At 41.4% G+C, this 24,626-nt stretch overlaps 1 protein-coding gene across 3 annotated transcripts in view; it reads right to left on the minus strand.

The window, feature by feature from the left end:
- Positions 1-4,376: 4,376 nt before the first annotated feature.
- The window catches only part of LOC147903340 (Ribosomal protein L9/RNase H1), a 98,010-nt gene continuing 77,760 nt past the window's right edge, over positions 4,377-24,626 (minus strand). For all 3 annotated transcript variants that reach the window (XM_087372723.1, XM_087372724.1, XM_087372725.1), the window contains exons 5-7: positions 22,624-22,743; positions 22,457-22,531; positions 4,377-4,742 (exon numbers count right to left, since the gene is read on the minus strand). In XM_087372723.1, the coding sequence (XP_087228849.1) occupies positions 4,578-4,742; positions 22,457-22,531; positions 22,624-22,743 (360 nt within the window). In that variant the 3' untranslated portion in view covers positions 4,377-4,577. The remainder of the gene's footprint in view (positions 4,743-22,456; positions 22,532-22,623; positions 22,744-24,626) is intronic.

Below are 24,626 nucleotides of genomic sequence, written 5' to 3' on the forward strand. Positions count from 1 at the left end.
AATTACTTAGAAAAGGGGAGTCCACGTTGTTGGATTTTGCTCTTATTTTTTGTATCATAAATAAAAGAAAATTTAAACAATGCTTAGATTTAATTAAACAATATTTTCAAATTGATGATACACTTACATTTTAATGAAGAATGGCCTCAAAGACTCAAATGAGGTAGAGATTGGATAGTTAGCTCCTATCTAGTCCCATGATTTCACATTCAAATGGACCGTCATCTATTACTTGTGTTCTCATATATGCTCTATGACTGCATACAAAAGAGAAACATAGAATTATTCATATACATCTTATAAAATGATAAGCATATACATACTAACAAAATTGTTTATAAAAAATAGTATAAGAACTTATTCTTCATTAAGGCTTAACTCTTCTGTTTTAACTCAAATCAATGCAAAAAGAATGATTTCTCATCTTTAATCCCCCTACATTGATGGTAACCTTGAACTACTAGATTCCATGCTTTACCGTATCAAGAATTGTTCAAAGACTACAATTTCAAGAGTTCCCTCATTTGTTTACAAGTTAACATAATTTAAAAAGGGTAACCCTAAGTCAGTATAAAATTAACTTCAAAGTGCATGCTAAGCCAATAGTGCAACATTACAGGTGGTTTGGTCCTAGACAAATCGATGTGCTATGGATTGAAGTGGCATCATAGTTCCAATGCAAAATATTGAGTAAGTGTCCTCAATGGTGGTTCGTATATAAAGAAAAAATAAGTTGAGAGTCTACAACTATTAAAAGCTGAACGCCACACTAAATGAGATTAGTTCCCACTCCCATTCCAAGACCTTGTTATTGAAAAGGTCAATCATCGTGAAATGTACTTGATGGGTTGGCATTATGATTAGCACTATAACTTCCACTGAAGGACAACAAATATTTCTTGTGAATGTGATCGTGGCTTCAGATGAATTCAAGAGGCACTCTCTTCAGCTCATATTAGGAATCTAGATTGGTCAAAGACATGCTTCAAACATCCTTCTTCAATAGGGAAAGTATACATTTATGTATCTGTTTCAACGTTTTGCTTCTCAACAATTCATGAAACCAACTCCCAATACTCTAAAGTCAACAAGCATGCTCTTCCCCCTTTTGTTTTGCAATGAAAATTTTAATCATTATGTTATGTACCACGCCTTTGTAATTAGCACAAGTGATAGCCATGCAAATCACTTGCGTCCATCTTCTAATCCTTTGGGATCCCTGGCTATGTAGCACAAATTTCATTTCACTTTCAAAGCTATAATACTTTCAAAGCTATAATGGGGGGATGCTATAATCAAAGCAATAGCTTAATCTACTTGGAAAAAAGCCTGAAAGTGAATCTTTTGTTTTCCATTACCTTGGATGATTAATGGAAAATGTATTGATTCTTGACTATTCTCTTTCCCACTTGACTACACGAGTTAGGACTATAATGAAACATTGAAGGATATCAAATGCTATACTATATTGGAGGGTATTTTGTATCACCTAGGCATTGATAGTGTCCTCAAATCCGTTTTATTATTGGCCAACTTGATCTCAAGATGTTAGGGCATATTGTAAAAATGCAAATTCTTCTAGTTCTTCGACAAGAACGTAGGCAAATGCGTCCTTTAATTTCCATCCGCCCATTTCAAAAGTGGTGGGGAGAATTTGTAGGTCATTTTCTAGTGTCTAAAAAAGAAACAACCACCTAATACGTTAGAAAATGGGCTAAATCCAAGGTTGTTCTTGCAACTAAAGTTAAGTTGTAACCTTTTGTTTTAAGTTTGCACTTGGTTTGGTTCTCCCATGGAGATCATTTCAAACCATGTTTCACCAATGATGATGTAAAATTATTACTGGAAAAAATCAATCGTAGACTGAGCACAACAAAAAAATCACTTGCGGATGGATTTTTGACAAGGTACAGACATTGAGCCTGCTCGTGCTCAAATTCATTATACGTGGTGTTGATTCAAATGAATAATTGCAAGAGCAAGTATAGGAACGTGACAAGTGAGATTATTACTTTGATTGGATATCGACATGCTAATGACAATTTGAGATCTTTTTGTTTAGGAATAGGACTTTCACGAGAAATCCAAAATGGGAGTGAGTATGGGAATGGCATGACATGCAATGGGCAAAGCGAGGTGGAGGTGAAGGTAGAGGTCGAGGTCGACGAGGTTGAAGACAAGGTGTACCTCTTTCTATTAAATATAAAACAAATATCTCTAAAGGAGGGACACATTGATTCATAAGAGGCCTAAAAACAAAAAGAGCTCATTCTAATGCCTATACAAAGAGTTTTAAGAAACAAAAAAAGAGAAGGATGGACACGCGCACACATATAGACACTAATATATAATTATTTATTTATTTATTTATGCATTTATATAATTATTTATTAATTTATGCATGTTTACTTTTTCATTTTATTTATTTATTTATTTATCATTGAGAAAAGAGAAATATACAACCATGGCCTTTCGTTTCACAAACATTTTCAAAGTACTTAGCCCATACCATGAAGGCGTGTTTGTTAGTAAAAGTCCCTTGGTATGTCCTTGTAGGCTAGTGCTAATTATTTAAGCTAGTTCTAGTGTTTTTCAAAGTACTTAGCCCATACGATGGAGGCGTGTTCGTTAGTTAAAGTCCCTTGGTATGTCCTTGTAGGCTAGTGCTAATTATTTAAGCTAGTTCTAGTGTTTTTTGGTATAGGTAGTCCTCCTACGACAATAAGCCAACATATGACTCTTAGGACTATGTCCTAGGGTTATATTATGACATGTAGTTCTCACTTTTTTTAGTATTGTTGTATTGCTGCAATATAAGCTCATTTCGGCTTCTACTATCTATCTGCTCCTTTGCTTCCCTCATTCCGTACAACAATCAAACTAGAGGCAATAAGCAACCGCAAACAAGTCGATAGAATCAAGTTAATCAGTTTGCAGACAGGTCAGCCTATATCAAAGGGCGTGAGTTTGTACTTTCATGTGGGTAGAACCCTGCAAAATTGAGTGGGCAAGGCCATGGGATGTGGGTGTGCAAAGTTTCCCCCTAGGAATTGGTACCTTAGGGGTAAATTTAGGGTTTGGGCCCAAGAGTGGACAAAGGACCTTTAGAGATTAAAGTTGGTAAATGATTAGGTCCTTAAAATTGCCCCACTAGAGGGGGGCAATGGGAGCCATAGTTTGGATGGATTTGGAAGGCTACCTGAGGAAGCACATGGAGAGAACCCATAAGGAATTCAAGCAAGGGACAGGCTGGTCGACGACGGGAATTCATAGCAAAACCGATTTCAACGTACGAACAACAGTGTACGTATGCTTGCACAGGTATTGTGGTACACGAGTGTACAAACGGGTTGCAAGCTGGCTCGTGCGGCATGTACTAACATGAACATACGTGCGCACGGATTGCAAAGTACGGATCTGCCATATGATTACATGGGACCTTGAGCCATTGTACAACTGTGAGCAACTAGTCGTCTGTGTACAGATGGCAAGCAAGATGATGTACAATTGACGTACAAGTCTACTGCCTTGAGTACGGGTTGCCTTGGATTGTGTGCACGGACAACTAGTTGTGGCAATGTGGAAAGAATGCTTTCCAGGGTGGTCATTGATGCCTTTATCCGTGACTTTGAGCACATCATTGGTCTTGTGGGCATTTGCTGGCAAGCAGGGGAACTGTGTGATCTAAAATGGATTGCTAGGAACAGTTCTGGGTTTTTATGCAAGTTCCTAGGACAGATGTGGATTCTCATTGTATGCTCGATGAAAGCAGAGCCCAACAGGACTGAGGCAAAGAGGCGTTGATGCCTAATGGAATGTGGAGTCCTCTGAATGCAAGAAGATTTGTGACCATTGTGTAATCTTCTCCAAGGAACTCCTAGTAATAAAGAAATTCCGAAAGGGGTACCAAGGGTTTGGGGCCAATCTGTGTCCTTGTTCTTGAGCAAGTGCACTCTAGCTCCCAATTTGTGATTTGAGTTATTTGCTGAATATTTTAGTGTGAAAGCATTGGCTGGTTAATTGTCTATTACTGCCCTCTTGTTGGCCTTCAGGCCAGTTTCATGGGACTCTAGCCCCAATCTATTTTGTACACTCCTCCCAAAAACTAAAGCCGTTCAAGGCCCCGCAGACTGAAGGAGGGATAGGGCAGATATCTTTATACAGTTATCAGCAATAGCAATCCTCCTTGGTTGCAGTTTTACCCAGCACTCTTTTGCTGGATGTTTCAGCTTTTTCTGAGCAGGTTGTCCACACTTGTGGATGAATAAATTCTGAGCTCTTCTCTCTTCCCGGTTGTATTTCCTGACTAAGGTTTCAGCGCGTGTGTGCACGTGTAAAAAAACCGAAGAAATCCTATACTAGATTTTCATACCGCAGAACCAAATTTGAACTTATTTTCTCTTCAAGGAAAAGTGCTGTTACCATATGTTATGGAAATTTTTATTGCTATTCTCCGTCAGCATACGTTCTTTAAAGCTGTTGCCAATGCAGCAGCGTGGAAAAATGTTGTGTGTTTGTGATATCCATGAAATAAACTGACAGTGAGGCCATGCTTATTAACATGCCTACATAAAGGACTATGGCCTTCTTACACGAACTTTCAAGAAAATCTTAGCTTTTCCTCCTGGAAGTTGTATGGTCTTGGGTAGGCGAAGAGGTATTTCATAGTCCCCCAATGTCGCCAATGGTGAAGGCATTTCAATATTTATCTCATGAAGTTGCACTTTTTGTTGTCGTCTTACCTGCATTGTCACAAAGAATATACTATGGTCACAATTTAAAGGTTGCGAAAGTACAAGCTTAAAAACCAGAAACAAGAGTATTCAATGCTTGTTAAGGGCAAGCCTGGTTTATCATCCGGCTCTTATCTTCCAGCTAAAATTGTCTTCATATGCTTCCCCTACAGCCACTTCATAACCACCCCTTGCAAGCGATAACTTCATCCTCTACCTAAGCCTCCCTTTGTCCCTTCAGTATGCCCTCTGTAGATTTAATTTATATAGCCCCTTATATTTTATGCTTTCATAACCATAAACTCATGCAGCACTCTTTATCAGATAGAAGGCCATTTTGTTTAACCTACTCTCAAAAAAGCAAGTTGGAGGAAGCCCTCCATTTTACAAAGATCAGCATGACAAAGCCCATACAAAATTTAAGCCTGAACATGCTACGCCTAGAACAAAAGGTGGTTCAAGCCACACCAAAACTCTGAGAGCATATTCTGGCATGGAGTCCTGGTCCACCAAAGTCAAGAAGCCCTTAAATAGGGTAGGTCACAAGTCAGCCACGCAAAGGAAGTGTCCAGACCCAGCTCCATAGTTGCTAGGACATTGGCATGAATTGTGTAGTCCAACAGCCACCAGAGCAGACTCCTCTGCACCTCGCTTGTGAAAGCTTGAAACAGTTTTATAAGCTCCAACTCAACAAAATGCATTGGCTCAAACAGGAGACACATACACCACAAGGAACGTAACCAAAGGGAGAGACAAGCCGAACCAAGCAACAACTTTGTGAGGAGCTAAAACAAGTGGAACTCCATGTTCCCTTCCCTTTCAACAAATAGCTTATAAAGATGAGTCTCAATCTTGACAGCCTCCTATACTTTATTAGAAGGAAATTCACCTTTTGCACAATGAGCTAGCATCCAAAAGGAGAAGAGCAATGGAGCACTTGCCCATTGGAAATTTTTAACACAAAGACAATGCCACTGCATACAGGATCATTTGCATTCTCCTATGTCGATGCTCCCACCAACAGCATTCTTAGTTTTGAAGTATAATAGGAGCATGATGCCGTCCGGATACAGGTCTGCCTTCTAGTAATAGTTCTGTCTTCCATCCAGAAGTCTGAAAGTTTAGTACATCCCCAAGGCTTTAAGGAGGTCTTCCCTGTGACGATTAATTCTTAAAACCTAGATGGCTAGCTTCCACTCATCTAGGTGATGAAAGAAGTCTGTCTCAAAGTCTTCAGCGTGTGAATAAAGGAGTGAAAGTATGTCCTTTTATCTTGGATTAAAGAGAACATCGATAAATGAAGTGCAATTCTGACTTGACCTCATGAAGAAGATAAAGTCTATAAATTTGGAGGATGCCCAGCCCTCTCCATATCTATCTAGAGTTTCTTTCTACAATCATGTTATTTAAATCTTGCTTAAACAACTTCCTACACCCTAGACTATCCAAGCAATACAAGAAGGGAGACACTCTGACTCAAAATCCCTAAAACCATGTCATCACCTGAGCATACCAACGTCTTCTCAGAAAAGTCAAGGTTCCCACCTTCATCTGAAACACCTTTAGGGCCGCTTCTAGAGCAATCTACGGCTAGGATTGTGGACAGATTTGAGCCTCCAATGGCTCAGAACCTAGTTATTTGGACTTATTTTCGAGCAGCTGGTCACATGCTTAGGGTAAGCCCCTAGTGCACCTATAAATAGGGGTTCGATCCCCAGTCCATGTAGCTAACCTCGTTCAGAGCAAGGAGTGTATATGCATTGTACCTTCGTAGCTACAATTTGGAGCAGCATGTTTGGTGTTTAAAGGAATCGACTTTGAGCACTGTCTTGGAATCTCTCTTGCGCATAAAATTGTCATCTTCTTGTTGATATTTATTCTGGCCTCACATACCATTGCACGATGGTTTATAAAATTGCTGAAGATTGTTTCTGACACATCTAAAAGCCCATCCTTTCATACCTAACTGGAGAATAACCAAGGGACTGGAGGCGGGTTAGCAAAAGTGTCCTAAAAACGATGTAGTGTGCCGCTTATAGTTCTTTCTGATAACTCCAAGTACATGACAATAAGTAGGTGCCCAAAGTGAGACTAATCCAAGTTACATTGACTGGGAACCAAACAAGGCTTTAAAATTCACTGTCTAATATGACATCTGCAATCAAGGGGAATGATGGAAATCTCCATGACATGATGCTATGATTCCCCTCCAATAAATTTGGAAAACTGAGAATAACAAGGTGCTGAAAGTAAAAATAGTCATGGTCACCATAGCCAGAACAGAAACACACGCTTACACACACGGCCGTCAGCTTAATCAAAGTATCCAAGATAAGGCAGTTTCATCCACATCCCGAAAGTATGCACAAAAATGCATCCATTGCAAGGGCACCTTCATAGGGAGCTTTGATCCTACAAACTCAATCCTCAAATACATGTACTAGATAAGCAATCTACCGGCTGCCAAAACAGTAAATATCCATGAAAGCCTATGTTTAACAAAATGGTTTTTCTCTGGGATACATCTATGAAGAATACTATGGTCACAAAAAGTTTTCGATCTTTTTAAATGTACCTCTAGATGTTCTAGAGATGGTAAGACTACATCGGCATATAATTGTAATGGTACATCAAGCCTATGTCAGTGTAGAGAGCCCTCAATGCAGCATGGATAAGCCTCAAGTAGTCTTATACGATACAAAAAGGTAAAGAGACACAGGGCAGCCATGTGCACCTCTTGTACTTGTAGGCCATCATCTCCCGGTCGTATTGATGCCCTCTAGGCCCTGGTATGTGCCATGTAGCTTTAGTTATTGGCACTTAGGTCACTTAGTACTTTTAGTGTCTTATGACACCTAGTACTAGTGGTACCACTACGCCACTTTGTCCTAGGGTTCCCTTTTGTACTTTCATTCTTTCATAGTTGATGTGACGGCTTTCAGCTCTTGCTCCATTCTTACGCATCCTTCCGCTTCCTTGAGCCTATAGAAGTACCAGAGCCGGCATTGGCTCTCCCTTCCAGCTACCTCCAGCCACCTCAAGTTCCCTATTGCTCTTTGGCGGCTGTATTGAAGCACAGCCTAGGCGGCTGCCCTAGAGCTGTTATTCAGCTAGCTCGTGGAAAAAATCAGCTCATCGTTGACTGCAAAAGCTATTCTACAGCAAGTCGCATGTTCGTGAGAGCTCCTCCAAGCATCCCGAGGGCTTTTGTCGCGACAGATCTCTCTTGGGAATCTTCCTCAACAGTGCCACTGCTCCAAACATCATTTCCAGCTAGCCCGGTTACCATAGCTGCAGGTCGAAGTATTCTAGAGGCTGCTCTTCATCCGAAATCTGCCCCAAACACCTTCTTCAGCCCAGGCAACTATTGTAGAGGCTTCTTGAGCATAGTTCAGCTTCCAGCTGTACTTCGTGGCATCTCTCTATAGACGCCTACTAGGTTAAAGGAGATTTTCAACCTCGGACAGCTCCTTTCCACTTCAACAGCAGGCACCTACCTTGTAGGCAATTGGGTGACACCTCTTTTGACTATTCCGAGCTATTTTCTCACCTCGGGTTGCTGGAATCCGACCCCTGGTTGCTCTCTTCACTTGTGGAAGCTTCTTAACAAGCTTTTCTCACTGCTATACAGAAGGCTCTTGCTGTACTGTCATTTGCAGCTTTTTTTAATTGTCTCTCAAGTGTCAAAACAAAGGGCTCTTGAGGGCTTTTGCTGTCTTGCATCTCCTGTTTGAAGCTCTTCCAAGCATTTTCATCAGCTTGGGAAGTCCATTCCTTGAGGTATTTCACTTCTGCAATTTTATATCCTCTATTTGCATCTCATTTGGCATTTAAACAAGGCCTCGTGTTGCCTAGAAAGGCCCCGTGTTGCCTTGGAAAAATGCCCTGTGCTGCGTTGGGAATTTTTCTTGCAGGTCTACAGTTTGTGACACTTGCACTTGTGCAGTCATTTTGTGGACAGCAAGTCCTACTTTTGCAGTTGGAAGCCTTGAGGCTATTTTTGCATCACTTGGTCAATGCACTTTTACTTGTGCTATTTACAATGGCTGGCAACAATGGTGATTTGTTTGCCGTTCTCCGTGAAGATGGTAAGTTGGATGGCACCAACTATCCTATGTGGTCCACCTTATGAAGCATATTCTAGTTGCAAGAAACTTTTGGAATATTGTTTCAGGTATATATTTAAGGCCAGCCAATGCTCAAGTGGCTACCCCTATTGCTGACACTACTCCAAGGGGGAATCCTCCTAATTCTTCTTCCTCTAGTACTCTTGTCACTACTACTCCTACTTAGGAGCAAATCAGATGGGACTCGAGAGATGCAAATGCACACTCATGTATTGCTTTATCATGCAAAAGAATCATTATTTCACACATCCGGTCATGCATGACAACAAAGAATGCTTGGCTTCTCTTTATCAGGTTCGCAATAAGGCACGGGTTGCATATTTAACAAGGCAATTGCAGGAAGTCAGCATGCAAGAAAGTTGACTCTATGGATACATACTTAACAAAGGTCAAGGACCTCATGGAGCAACTTGCAAATATTGATGAAGTGGTGCCTGATTCTCAGCTTGTTAGCACTACATTGAATGGACTGCAGTGGCCAATGGAAATCCTAACCACTACTCATTTGATCAATTAGTGACTTTTCTTTTGCAAGAAGAGAAAAGTCGTGCTAGGCAAGCTACAATTCTTAAGCATGCTTCACAGCAAAAAGGAAAAGGCAAGACTTCCAAGCCCATGGGTAAGCCTAAATGTGTGCCTAACAGTGGCAATTCCTCCAATGCATCCCAAAATGCAACAGATAAGTCAAAGAAGAAAAGATGCAACTATTGTTGCAAGCCAGGGCATGAAATTTCAGAATGCAGGAAACACATTGCTTCGGAGAAGTAGAAAGCAAGATTGACAGTAAATGCCTCACATGCAATTGAATCCCATGAGCCAGCAGATGCCTCACATGCACATGCTGTCCAAGATGAGTGGGCATGGGCTGTCCATTGTTCTTTTGATCCTTCCAAAGTTGATGCATTCTTTTCTGCTAATGATGCTCAGTCTTGGTATTTTGATAGCGGTGCTTCCAAGCACATAGCCTCTTGCAAAAAGTTGTTTCATTCCTTGGCTGATGCACCTCGAGGGGGAACTGTCACATGTGCCAATAATGCTTCCTATGCTGTAAAAGGAATTGGAGATGTGCAGCTCATATCCATATCAAGCCATCCTGTCACTTTGACCAATGTTCTTTTTGTGCCTCGAATTGAAGTCAACTTGATTTCAATTTCAGCAATTGCCACTTCAGGTTTCATAGTGATTTTTGATGGCTACAGATGCCTCGTATATGATCTCCGTGATGACAATGCCATAGTTCTTACTGGCACTTTGCAAAAGGGGCTTTATCACCTTGATTATCATTCAGCTGCACTTTCTATTGAGGCATATACTATTTTAGATTCACAGCTTGCTGAAACTCATCTTTGGCATGAGAGAATGGGTCATCTAAATTATAGAGCTCTTGCCAAATTACATTCACAGGCATGGCAAATGATGTACCTCAAACTCACACAGTTTCCAAACATGTGTGTGAGGGTTGTCTTTTGGGTAAGATGCATCGGTTTCCTTTCCAAAAAGATTGTCCAAAATTCTCACAGAGGAAATTGCAGCTAGTGCACAGTGATGTATGTGGCCCAATGAGGACAAATGCCATTGGAGGGTATAAATATTTCATGACTCTGATTGATGACTTTACAAGATATTGCTGGATCTATGCTTTAAAAGCCAAATCTGAAGTGTTCTCATGCTTTCATAGGTGGCTGAATATGGTTAAGAATGAATTAGGATACAAGCTTGTCACCCTCAACACAGATAGGGGTGGAGAGTATATGTCAAAGGAGTTTGATGCATTTTTGTCTTCACGGGGCATTGTTTACTCATGCACTACTCCTTACACTCCTCGGCATAATCTTGTTCCTGAAAGAAGGAACCGGTCCACTATGGAGATGGCCAGATGCATGCTTAAGGCCAAGTCCTTGTACAATAAATTTTGGCTTGATGCAGTGATGTGTGCCAACTATGTGCTGAATAGATCACCTACAAGGGCATTGAGGACTGTTACACCTTATGAAGCATGGAAAGGCAAGAAGCCTTCACTTTCACACATGAGAGTTTTTGGGTCTCTTGCATATGTACATGTACCATCTCAGCTGAGACATAAGCTTGATGATAAGGCAATCAAATGCATATTTATTGGTTACAACCAAGAGAGCAGAGGGTATCAGTTGTACCAACCAGATACTCGGAAGATTATTGTCAGTAGAGATGTAATCTTTGCTGAACATTCAGCTTCTCCTCTTGTGGACTGCAAAGCAAAGCCAGAAGTTGACATGTTTGATGCCTTTGACTCTTGGTTACCTCTTCTCCCCTCAGGGGGGGACTTTGACCAGCAACATGAGCCTCCTACACGCCCTCCAACAAGCAATGATCAGCCAACAACACATGCTGATTTGCAGGTTCCTCTTCCAACACAAAACGATCCCAATATTCATGATGCAGTGATTGAAGAAAGAGCTATCAATAGACAGCAAAGGCAAGTTCCCAAATGGCTTCTTGATACATTGAGGGACAGCAAACAAGAAGCCACCAGCACTGGAGAACAAGAAGCCACAGTGGTATGTGAGGACATTACGGAGTCTCGTGTGACTGAATTACTTGAGTCAAATTTTGGGTTAAGGAGATCTCAACGCATTTCAAGAAATCTTACTGTGAACTATGCAATGATGGCTCAAATTGATGAGCCAAGATCTTTCAAGGAGACAAAAGATATACCAAAATCGCAGGCAACCATGAAGGCTACGATGGACAGAATGACACTTGGAACTTCGTGGACAAACCTTCAAAAGGAAGGTGGCTCCTACTATGCTGTACAAGGTTACGTTCAAATCCAATGGGAGTTTGGATAAATCCAAAGCCAAGCTAGTGGCAAAGGGGTATGCCCAAGTAGAGGGTCTTGACATCGATAAGACCTTTGCTCCTACATCTTGAATTGTGACCATTTGGACAGTGATAGCCATGGCTGCCCATCATGGGTGATCCATCTTTTAAATGGACATGAAATCTGCATTTTTGAACTGAAACCTAGAGGAGGAGGTATGTGTGGATCAGCCTCAACCCCTTCTCAGGTTTGCATATTAAAGAAGGTTTTGTATGGGCTAAAACAAACCCCTAGAGCGTCGTACCAGCGCATTGAAGACTTTAACAAATTCAGGTTGAGTCGAAGTCCATCAGATGCTGACCTATATCTCGTCTCAAAGAGGGGGAGAAGGTTGATGGTAATCTTGTATGTGGATGACTTGATACTTTACACGAATCACAAGAAGAAGATCTCACATGTCAGGCAGGTTCTGATGAAGGAGTTTGAGATGATGGATATGGGTCTTCTTCATTACTTCGTGGAGATAGAATTCAAGCAGAAAGAACGCAGCATCTTCCTCTCTCAGGAGAAGTGCTGCTGTGAGATACTGAAGCAGTTCCAGATAGAGGACTGCAAGGAGGCAATGATGCCAATGGAGGTTGGGTTCAAGCTGAGTGCTCCAGATACATCTGAGCTTATAGATGCCAGCACACATCGGAGGTCGGTAGGCAGTTTTGCTCTATCTGACTCCGTCAATTTTATTTGAAATCGAGGGCGAATCACTGGAAGGTAGGATTACAGGTGCTGAGGTCCTTGAATGGTACTAGCACATATGGTATCACATACAGCACAGGTATGGAGTTGGGTGGTTTCTGTGACTCAGAATAGGCAAGTTGACTCAAAATGGGCAGGTGACTGGGATGCTCGGTGTACGACTTCTGGCATTGTTTCATTCTTGCTTCAGGGGTCACTTCATGGCTAAGCAAGCCCTTTCTTCTACAAAGGCGGAGTACAAAGCTGCTTGTATTGCAGCATGTGAGACATGGTGGTTGACATGGATTCTAGAAGACATGGACGTGCTTCAGGAGATATACAACGGTGATTATGTGTGAAAATCAGAGTTGCACTACCATTGCAAAGAATCCCGTTTTCTATGCACAGACAAAGCGCATCCAGGTCCATTACCACTTCATTCGGGAGCTCATCATCAACGAGATTGTGGAGCTGATGTACTGTCCAACCACTGACAACCTTTCGGATGTTTTCACAAAGGCACTCCCAAGGGATCAACCAGAGCACCTCATTCAACAGATGGGGATGGGACCAGTTGCGTATTGAGAGGGGATGTTAGAAGTCACTGACCAACCTGTGAGCTCCCAAATGAGGAGGACAAGGGGCAGTGGAGCATAGGTTTGCACAGCAGCCTGATCAGTTTGGAGCACAGGCTGCATGGTGGCAACACTTAGAAACTTCCGCATTGGTACAGCACAAGTCTGCAGGGCAGGAGGTCTTCACAACAGCCTGGAAGATGGACTGCCAGGGCTTTTTTACAGCCCTGGCAGTAGGTGCCTAATCCGCGATCACCAGGGACTGTTGAGTCGACTGAATTGGCAAAACAGGTCGGTGAACCCTACAGATTGATCAGGTATCCAGTCGGCTATCTCTGGGCAGTCCTCAGCCTATGTAAACCCGCTCACTTTCCACATCAGGTAGAACATTCACTAACGACTTCTTGCTGGCAGCATGGACTGGAGAGAGTGTGGAATCATCTTTTGGAGAGTTCTCAGCAATGCAATCATTTGAATTGCTATTTTGTGCCCAGCCCCTTTTCTTGAAGTCTTGTGCTCTTTTGTGAGCTGTTTTCCATATCAGTAGATGAATAAAGTCTGAGTTATCTCTCTCTCTTCTGCTCTTCTATCTGCTGTCTATTTTCTGCAGTGAGGCTATCTCTAGGTGAGTGCATCTCGAGTGATTGGAAAATGTTTCCATGATCATTCCACTGCGTGAGGTTTGAGCGATTTGTACCATTTTTCTCTGACAGATGGGCATGTGCAATAGTCCAAAATATGTTCAATAATAAGTAGAACATACCTGTCATCTATCTGATACATAGAAACCTCAATCTAGAACAACAATCTGACTTGAATAATATCTTTCATAGTTTTTTCCATAAGCATATGGTATGGATACCAAACCTTTGCAAACGTCTGGAAAAAAGACCTATGAAATGGAATTTCATACGTGACCAGATCCCCCAAAAAAAGTTTTTGATCATAATGATGAGGCAGAAGAAGGGGAAGAAGTTGACCATTGACACTCTAGAGCTAGCACACTGAAGCTGGAGCCTTGACTTTCGTAGCCTCATTCCTTTTTTGCAGACTCATTTCTTTTTTGTCTAGGCTTTTAGAGGTTTCAGCTTTGATTCTTGAAAGTTGAAAGTTGGAATTTGGAAGTTTTACTAGAGTTGTCTTTTAAAGGTTTAAGCCTCGTGACTCTTCAATCCTTAATCATCGATGTATTTGGCGACTGATGAATCATAAAGTGACAAGTCTTTCAATGTTTGTGAATCTAGATTCTATGACTTTATGGTTTAAGATATATTTTTGGAATGCTTTAGTTGAAACTTGAAACTTGAACTTGTTAATACAGTTCCCTATACCTTATGTTTTGAAAATAGGAAACTAACTAATAACTTTGAAAAAAAAATCTCGAGCATCTAGAATGATCCACAGTAATATAGCCAAAGCTGGGGAATGGTCTTGTAACGATGTGGAGCCACAAATAGAAGAAGCATGTCACTAACACAAAAATCTATATAAATACACACACATACACTTTTTTTTTATAGTAATATCCAGTGCTGTATTTATATGCTCATAAATTTACAAGATGGGAAGTCTCCAAAATGGCAAGTATCCCAAAGATCAGAAACATAAAAAGAAAAGCTCTATGCAAGAAGCATCTCTATCACCCTCATGGCAGGCATCATATAAGGATTGCCGCAATGAGGCTCGGAAAGATTCATATGACTTGTGAATCTGCCGACCCAAGTATGCCAAATTATGCTCATTCCAGATTGTCCAAAGAGCCCAATATCTCACCCAAGAGAGAAATAGTGAGTATTGAGATAAACACCACTGATTCTTCCGCCACCATGAGAGGGGCTTCCTGATATGCCACAGAGTATTAGCATATTGCTAAATCCATGGAGCAGGCTGAAGAAGCCTGTAGGCTTTGATGGAGGTCAAGGCAGGCAGAGGAACAGGATGAGAGCATGTAGCTGAGGGTTGCAATTGCCAATCCAATAGCCTGTCTGTGTCAGCCACAGGGGGAACATGTAGAAAAGGATGTAACAAATCAGCAATTTTCTTCCATATCGACCTATGGTGCATTCCCAATGCATAGGAAGCAGTGGCCTGAGGAAAAGGTAAGACATAGCCCTGATTATCTACCACATCATGTATGTATCTAATTCCCTATTTCATGAGATTGTATGCCCGAACAGGTTCCTGTAAAGCGAGTGGAATGTCAAAGATGCCTCCAATGAATACTTTCTTTCCTCATTGAGTTTGTCCCCGAGCAATTATCAGGAGCCCATTTGACCTTAGAAAGTACTTGTTTCCAGTCAAGTATCAGAGCAGTAGAGAAAGGACAGCCAGGTATCTTCCCTACAAATCTCCCAATGACAACCTCCCAATGATCAGTAGTCCAATGACCATAAGCAGAAGTCCTCATGTTGACACACATGGATGCTATCATACAAGTCCATGGCTGTTGTTGGCGGAAAAAAGTATGGAGCATAGTCGCCTTCCTTGCAAGTACATGATCTCTTATATTGAGGATATTAAGTCCACCATGCATCCTAGGAGAGCACACCATTTCCATCTTCATCAGTCTCAATGCTTTCACAGCAGTTTTTGTCCTCCACAACATCTCCATAGCTTGAGACATAAAGGCTGAAATATCTCTGGAGCACCAATGCAGCAAAGGCAAAAAGAACTGGACATAGGACATTACAATGGACTGTACTATTCTGAGCCTGACATGAAGTGGCCAAGTAGAAATTTTCCAGTATTCCAGTTTATGTTGAAGTCTTTGGAAGATCCATTTTAACTGCTGCTTCCTGGTGATATGCCATCCTATAGGATATCCCAAATGCCTAACTACATCTTTGGAATGCACCACCTGACCTGGCCAGAGAATAGAATGCCAGTCACATTGTTTCAGGGGAAGCAATTTAGATTTGTCAAAATTGACATGCAATCCCGCTGCAAATCCATACAATGATAGAGTGGTCATAAGCATGTGAACTTCCCGGGGAGAATTCTGTGGCATAAAGAAGAAATCATCAGCATATGCTTGTGCCAAAAAAGATGCAGCCCCATGGATTTTAAGACCAGTCATCTGTCCTGTGTTTGTAAGATGATCAAGATACATTAAGAGGGGATGGGTCGCAATGGCATAGAAGAGAGCACTAAGAGGGCAGCCCTGTCTAACTGATCTACCCAATGTCCATGACCGAGATAGATGACCCCCAAGAATGCACTGAGAAGTAGAGCCAGAATAAAGCCAGTAAACTACATTTGCTATCTTTGGACCAAAGCCCAACTTTGTCATGATTTGAGAGATAAAATCCCATTGAACAGTGTCAAATGCCTTAGCAATATCTACCTGCAATATGAGCACATCTTGATGCGAGTACTTAGCATATTCAATTGCAGTCAATACATTGGAGATATTGTCATGGATTTGTCTTCACGGCACAAACCCATACTGATGAGGATGAAGGCCCGCATTCAGTATCCCGTGAAGCCTATACACAATCATTTTGGCAATGAGTTTGTAAACTACAGGCATCAAAGTAATAGGCCTCCAATCTGACATATGGTCACACAAATGTTTTTTGGGCACAAGTTTGACTATGCCATGCTTCCAAGAGTGCGGTAACTGATTTTCTTACCAGGCAACATTGATCATTTGCAAGAGTACATCTTTCAAATCATCCCAAAAAGAAATATAAAATTCCACCGTAAGGCCATCCCAGCCAAGGGACTTGTATTTGCTGAGGTGGAACAATGCATTATCAAGTTCTGTATCAGTAAAAGGTCTCTCCAAGGTACGAGCATCATCCATTTCCACTATTTCAGAAACATATTGGAGGAATTTAGTCCTCACATCAGTCATTTGATTTGATGGGGAACCAGGAGCAGAGAAGAATTTCTGGAAATAATTTTGGCATTCATCTTGGAGATCAGAGAAAGAGTGCGTCCAAGAGCCATCTAGCTTCCTTAACCTTAGACATGAGTTTTTCTTTCGAGTAGCATGCAGGCCCTTGAAAAAGGCTTTTGATGAGCAGCCCTTATCCATGAGGGGCTTCATTCTTGCTCTAATCTGCCATTTGTGCAATTTCCTCTGATCATTAGCAGTCAATTTAATCCGAGCATGTGAAAGGGAATCATTTTCTGATTCAGAGAGAGGCCTTAAATGTGAAAATTCAGTCAATTGTTGTGCTGTCCTTTTTGCCCATTTAACCTCATTCCTCCATTTAGTCATATGCCAGTTTCCATACTCCCTAATGACATTCTGTATACGAGAGACAAAGCTGTCCCAAGCATAATCCATGTCCTCCTGGGCATGCAAAGGCAAGGGATGAATTGCAAGTCTGATCATTTGCTGGAAATAGTGATGTCGGAAATAAGCCTGATTAACATGCAATAATCTACTGGAAAGGGGTGGCAAATCATCCAGTGGCATACCAAGGTGCAGATTCATCCATAATGGGGCATGATCTGACAAGCCCAATGAGAAATCTATGAGGAGATGAGGGCTAAAATCTGCATATTGTTGTGGGTAAAACAAATACCATCTGTCAAGCCTTGCCTAGTATGTAGTAAGTGCATTATGATGAAAAGTATATCCAGGCACTGACCCTTGGAGAAGCAGCCATAAATCTTCAGCCTGCACAGAAAGAAGCATGCTATCCCATTTCTGCCTTTCCAATGATAGCATATGAGATCTTGAAGTGGTGTTATCTCTTGGCAGAGGGGAATTATTAAAATCTCCACAGATGAATGCATTAGATCTCCATGGATATTTGCTTAAAGTATCCCATAAAGAAGCCCTCATGACAGAGGTCTGGGAGGCATAGACTGATGCAAACTCAAGAATATCACCATTGACATTACATTGTATGACCATCCATCTGCCACTGCTGTCATTGAAGGCTAACTGAGGCTCCAGGAGGCAAAGCCTCTGCCTACATGGGCTGCGTTCCCTCATGATCCATGAAAGAAATAGCATTCTCCCCTTCTTCAGAATCACATATGGGGATGCCCTTCTTCAAAACCCCCACCCAATTTTCAAGGACAGGAGCTGAAGTAGAAGCCTGTCCCGGTGAGGGAGAAGCATCATCCCATTGACGAGATTGAAAGGGGCGTTGCTTCAATACAACCACCTTCTTAGGCTGTTGAAAACCATCGCGATCAGTTCCCGCAGATTCCTTCATCTTCTCTTTTTCTTTATCTTTTCCATTTCCAGCAAGTGGTTGCACCTGCTTAATTGGTTTGGCATTCTTTGCTCCATTTCTATTTGCTGTCTTAGCTTGCAAATTCTCATTCTTTTCCCGTGTCTGGGGCGGCAAGGCATTGGGAGGGGGCTGATGCAGAACCATTGGGCATTCAGAGGCTAGATGTCCAAACTTGTGGCAGGCAAAACAAGCTCCTGCAAACACACCCCATTTCAATTCAAAATACTTTTTTCCCAATTGCACTCCCTCAACTTCCACTGTTACGGTTTCCCATAGGGCGTGGAGGACAAATGACCTGTCCCAAAGAAGCAGCCAGGCCAGGCAATTCTTCATGCATATAGTCCGGGAAGTTAACAACCTCGTTAACAACCTCAACCCATACGGGACAATGATGTCGTATAAGACTTTGATAATCCTTGTTTGGGGACCAAGGCATAGCATGTACCATCTGCTTCCCGTAAAAGAGGGGAGAAAGCTCAAGTAGCCTCTGCTTGCACAAAGCATCTGATAAATGCACCTCATAAAAGCCTCTAAATGCAAAATATACTCCCTCTACAAAGCATCCTCCAAGGATGGACTTAATCCACTGTGCAACATCACTGACTGCTGGGATTCTTCCTGGAAAGAAAATTATTTATAACTTCCTGAGAGGATTCAGGAGGGATGGCAATTTCAATTTGTATGTGACCTCTGGAACTGGTTTGCCCCATTCCTATCGTGACTGCTGAAAGTCATCCTTAAGTGCATCAAACACGTATTGAGCTTCCATAGTAAGTCCATCATCTTGTGTTGTAGGCTGTGAAGGGTGGCGCTTAGCATCTACAGGTCTTTCTTTTCGAGCATATGTACAAACATCCGAACCTGAAGCCATGATTGAAATACGACAAGGCAAGAGGGACTGTACAGAGAAGTATAGAATCTAACAAGCAAGACACATGACTGTACGAAAAAGTACAGGAGCACGACTCGGGATTGTACGGAAAAGGTACTGGATTGTACGGGCAAGACTGGACTGTACGGATATACGAAGGAGACTGTGCCAAAAAACATTTTGAACTGTACGGAGATGATGACAGGGCACGGAGAGACTGGACTATACGGAAATGGACATGGCTGTACGGACGTACGGAAGGGTCTTCAAGAAAAAGTACGGCGATGGCGATGCAGACAGGTACAGGACTGCGCGGGGATGAGCCAGACCTCACCTAGTTGTTCGTACAGCTGTACGAAAAACGTATGGTGACCGTACAGGTGTACGGACAGGAAGGGAGGCTGTACGGGATCCTTGGCGAGGCTGAACAGCAAAGGCCGCACTCTCTCACGCTTTCTCTCACACACTTTTTTTTTTGTGAAACCGGTAACTATAAAATTAACATGAAATCAATGTACATGACATTAGACTCCAAAAGAGAGCCTAATGGAAGAACTCAAAAACAGTGAGAAAACACTTCAAGGCTAGTAGCATCCAAGTACCTCGCAGCATAACTATCATATAAAGATTGCTTGAGGGACATTCTGAAGAAAGCATATGCCTGAGGAAACTGTTGTCCCATCCTAAAATGCAATCTCTGTGTCCAAATAGTCCATAGTACCCAAAAACGAGCCCAGTAAAAGAAAAGGAGGAATGGAGACATCTGAGATGAGAAGCATCCAAACATCCAGAAGAGTTTCCCGAATCTGATAGAGGGAAACCGAAGCCGCAGCAAATGAGAGACATGAGTGATCAATATCCGAGAGTGCCAGCAAGACCAGAACAAATGGGGAACTGTCTCACGGTGATGAGAGCAACGGGGGCAGGAAGAGGAAGCAATACGACGTGATTCCAATTTCACCCCAATGGAAAAAGCTCCCACTATACACTAGAGTAACAGGGGCAGGAAGAGGCATTTAGGGTATCCCATTGGCTGGAATATTACCCCTCAACAACAACTTAAATGGGTGCTTCAAAAGATTAACAAGAAGCTGGAATACTGGCACTTGTCAACTTGGCCTCTACATGTCGACTTCGGATAGTACAGTCTATCATTATGGCATATGTACAATTTTATTTGCCTCTTCTTCACTGGTCTTTTAAGCATTTGGCTCTCTCTCTCTCTCTCTCTCTCTCTCTCTCTCTCTCTCACACACACACACACACATATATATGTATATATATATGTGTGTGTGTGTGTGTGTGTGTATTTTTTCCCTCTATCAGATTCGGGAAACTCTTCTGGATGTTTGGATGCTTCTCATCTCAGATGTCTCCATTCCTCCTTTTCTTTCACTGGGCTCGCTTTTGGGTACTATGGACTATTTGGACACAGAGATTGCATTTTAGGATGGGACAACAGTTTCCTCAGGCATATGCTTTCTTCAGAATGTCCCTCAAGCAATCTTTATATGATAGTTATGCTGTGAGGGACTTGGATGCTACTAGCCTTGAAGCGTTTTCTCACTGTTTTTGAGTTCTTTCATTAGGCTCTCCTTTGGAGTCTAATGTCATGTACATTGATTTCATGTTAATTTTATAGTTACAGGTTTCACAAAAAAAAGTGTGTGTGTGTATTTACATAGATTTTTGTGCATTGAGACTGATGAAGATGGAGATGGTGTTCTCTCCTAGGATGCATGGTGGACTTAATGTCCTCAATATAAGATATCATGTACTTGCAAGAAAGGTGACTATGCTCCATACTTTTTTCCGCCAACAACAGCCATGGACTTATATGCTAGCATCCATGTGTGTCAACATGAGGACTTGTGCTTATGGTCATTGGACTATTGATCATTGGGAGGTTGTCATTGGGAGATTTGTAGGGAAGATACCTGGCTGTCCTTTCTCTACTGCTCTGATACTTGACTGGAAATAAGTACTTTCTAAGGTCAAATGGGCTCCTGATAATTGCTCGGGAACAAACTCAATGAGGAAAGAAAGTATTCATTGGAGTGCCATCTTTGACATTCCACTCGCTTTACATGAACATGTTCGGGCATACAATCTCATGAAATTGGGAACTAGATACATACATGATGTGGTAGATGATCAGGGCTATGTTTTATCTTTTCCTCAGGCCACTGCTTCCTATGCATTGGGAATGCATCATAGGTCTATATGGAAGAAAATTGCTGATTTGTTACATCCTTTTCTACCTGTTCCTCCTGTGGCTGACACAGACAGGCTCACGGATTGGCAATTGCAACACTATGCTACATGCACTCATCCCATTCCTCTTCCTGCCTTAACCTCCATCAAAGCCTACAGGCTTCTTCAGCCTGCTCCATGGATTCAGCAATATGCTAATTCTCTGTGGCATATACGAAAGCCCCTCTCATGGTGGCAGAAGAATCTCGGGATGTTATGAAAGTGTAAAATGCCATTGAAACAAAGACTTTTTCTTTGGAGATGTATGACAGGCACATTGTCAGTGGGGGTCACACTTGCTAAACGTCGCATTGCACCATCCACATGTTTAAGATGTCAGGCTCCTTCAGAGACTGTTCTTCATTTGCTTTGGCACTGCCCGTGTTCTAGGATCCTCCTCAGGAGAATTTCAGATCATCTCCGGCTCCGTTTCCCGAGTCACAGATTTGGGAAACATTTCTGGCTCTTTGGCAGATTTATGAGGTCTTTGTCTCCATACTCACTATTTCTCTCTTGGGTGAGATATTGGGCTCTTTGGACAATCTGGAGTGAGCATAATTTGGCATACTTGGGCCGGCAGATTCACAAGTCATATGAATCTTTCCGAGCCTCATTGCGGCAATCCTTATATGATGCCTGCCATGAGGGTGATATGGATGCTTCTTGCATAGAGCTTTTCTCCTTGGTTTTCTGATCTTTGGGATACTCTCCATTTCGGAGACCTCCCATCATGTAAATTCATGAGCATATAAATATATTGCACTGGATATTACTTTTTTTTTATAAAATAAAGTGTGTGTATACACACACACACATATATATATATATGTACACATATATATATGTATACACACACACACATATATATAGATATATATGTGTGTGTGTGTGTGTGTGTGTGTGTGTGTATATTGAGAGAGAGATATATAGATATAGATATATATATATGTATATGTATACATATATATATGTATATGTATACATATGTGTATGTATACATATATATGTATATGAATATGTATGTGTGTGTGTGTGTGTGTGTGTGTGTGTGTGTGTGTACATACATGTTACTCGCAATCTGAAATACAGTGTTAATATGACACAAAAGTTGAACATAAAGAATCCAACTTAAGACATGAACTGTATGTTAAAAGCACAGAATATTACCTCTGCAACTAAATCCTCTGCAGTGACATGGTTGTGTAAGATATTACTGTCACGAGGAACATGTCTTCTAAGTACCTTTGGGAAGAAAACCGGTACAACGTAATTATTTTGAATTAGAAGCAAAGCACTGCATCAGCTTCCCAGAGAGGAAAAAAGCGGTAAATTACCACACGTTGAGTTTCCAACCGCTGTATTGCTGTATTCAGTTCTTTAAATCTCTGCTCCTCACTTTTAGATTCCTGCACCTCCTCAACTTTCTCCTCCTCTGGTTGAGTTGATTTTACTGTCTGTTTGTTTATCAAAATCATTATTCTTACTTGCAATAGTAATTTCAAAGAAAAAACATACAATATGTGATCCAGCAGATTGTTCACAACAGGTTCCCATATAAATAACGGGAGTTAATCTCTAAAGATATCGACGAATGCATAATAAGACACAGCTACTTCCCCTTGCCTGAGCCTTCCTTTAAATGATATCAGATAATACAGCCTCAACTTATCATAGTAGCTTTGTGGATTGCCACATTGTCAAAGCTAAATTGTTAGGCAGCTAAGCGTAGGTGTATCAGCTAAGAAAATAAAAAAGATGCCATTGTGTGAGAAGTCCTAGAAATCTAAAAACATCATTACTGAGCGTAGGACTAGAAATAAACTGTATTGATACCAGAAAACAAGATCTGCATTGAAATAAGAGCCTGAATGAAGTGTATGACCCCAAAGACTATGTGCATGAAGAGATTTTTTCCCCTTGTGAAGGGTGTAATCTTATGAGAGGGAGTACATTATATGGCTGCAAATAGCAACGACCTCTTCATGAAAAAGTGTCTCAATGGAAGAATTTTAGCTGCTGTGAAGGATGTGCCTCATGGGAAGTCTCCCTTCACAAGGGCATACCCTTTCACAAATCTCCATCCACTTTATTTGTTTGATACCTAGCTTGCAGTAAGATGTCTTGCATTTAAGTATGTGATCAGCTAAGCAACTCTGTGTTGTATGTAAACTGGTACTATCAAAGTGTTTTTATCAGAATTAGCGTAAGCCCAATCAAAATTCAATTAGGTCCACATATAAATCATTCCTCATAAAATCACCATATCATGACCATAGAATTCCATAGATTTCAATACATCAAACATCTTTAAAAATGCATCACCACATAAGATAACTCCAAGTCATCCCTACTATGCCTGGAGTCATACCTATTATAGTTTTGTATCCCCCCCAACACACCGAGGCTCACCCACAAAACGCAATGAAGGAATTGGCAATATAACCAGGAACGAAAGGTCCTATGGACAATAGGTGTGCTAGATAGGTAAGCAACTGATCTACATGTAGACTAGTACACTTAGGTAGAAGCTGATCTGGTACCAATCTGGGCGTGTCTCAGTAATTCCTATATGTGATACTTGCAACACATGCAAGAGCTTGACCTATGTAACATCATCAGATAATGATCTACCGTCGCCACGGAAAGGTAATACCAATTATCAGAATAGGGAAACTAATCATCCCATCGAATGATTATGTATGTATATCTGTGATCTGAACTAGGATCCTCTAAATCGTAGCATATGATCACCACGTGTAAACATATCACACAAATGCTCACATTCATATGGATTAGTACATATGTAAAAAGACATAAAAGATAATAAAATGAAATGTATTACTAACAAACCCAATACAAACAACACTGGGTTTTTGCAATCCCTCCCTTGCTAAAGAGCAAGTCCTCAACTGCCACCAACGAACAACTAATGAAAGGTACTCTCGGTTGTAATGCCTCCTCATATAACTGAACAAAATGTAAAAAACCTTCAAAAATACCTTATCCATGAAAGGCAGATAGTGATGGAGCCGCAAACAAGGCATGAAATGGATCAGCAATGAAGTGAAAAAGTATGTTTATTCAAGAGTAGAGGAGCCCTTATAAGGGCAACTGATACAATGCATGTGCCCAAGGGAGAGCACCTCCAGATACACAAATTCCACTGATCTCTCAATCAAGCCCATGAATCTCTCAATCACACCTAATAGAACCTTCTACCACCTAACCTGGTCACACTAACCACCATGTGGTGACACATAACCTCACACAAACCTTAACACCTTGGTATACCCCATTACATCAATTTGTCCATCATACCCTCCCACAAATTGATGAC

Source organism: Dipteris shenzhenensis, chromosome 3 (assembly GCF_047967505.1).
Source record: "Dipteris shenzhenensis isolate YYH24624 ecotype China chromosome 3, Dip_SZ_1.0, whole genome shotgun sequence".
NCBI classification, from domain to species: domain Eukaryota; kingdom Viridiplantae; phylum Streptophyta; class Polypodiopsida; order Gleicheniales; family Dipteridaceae; genus Dipteris; species Dipteris shenzhenensis.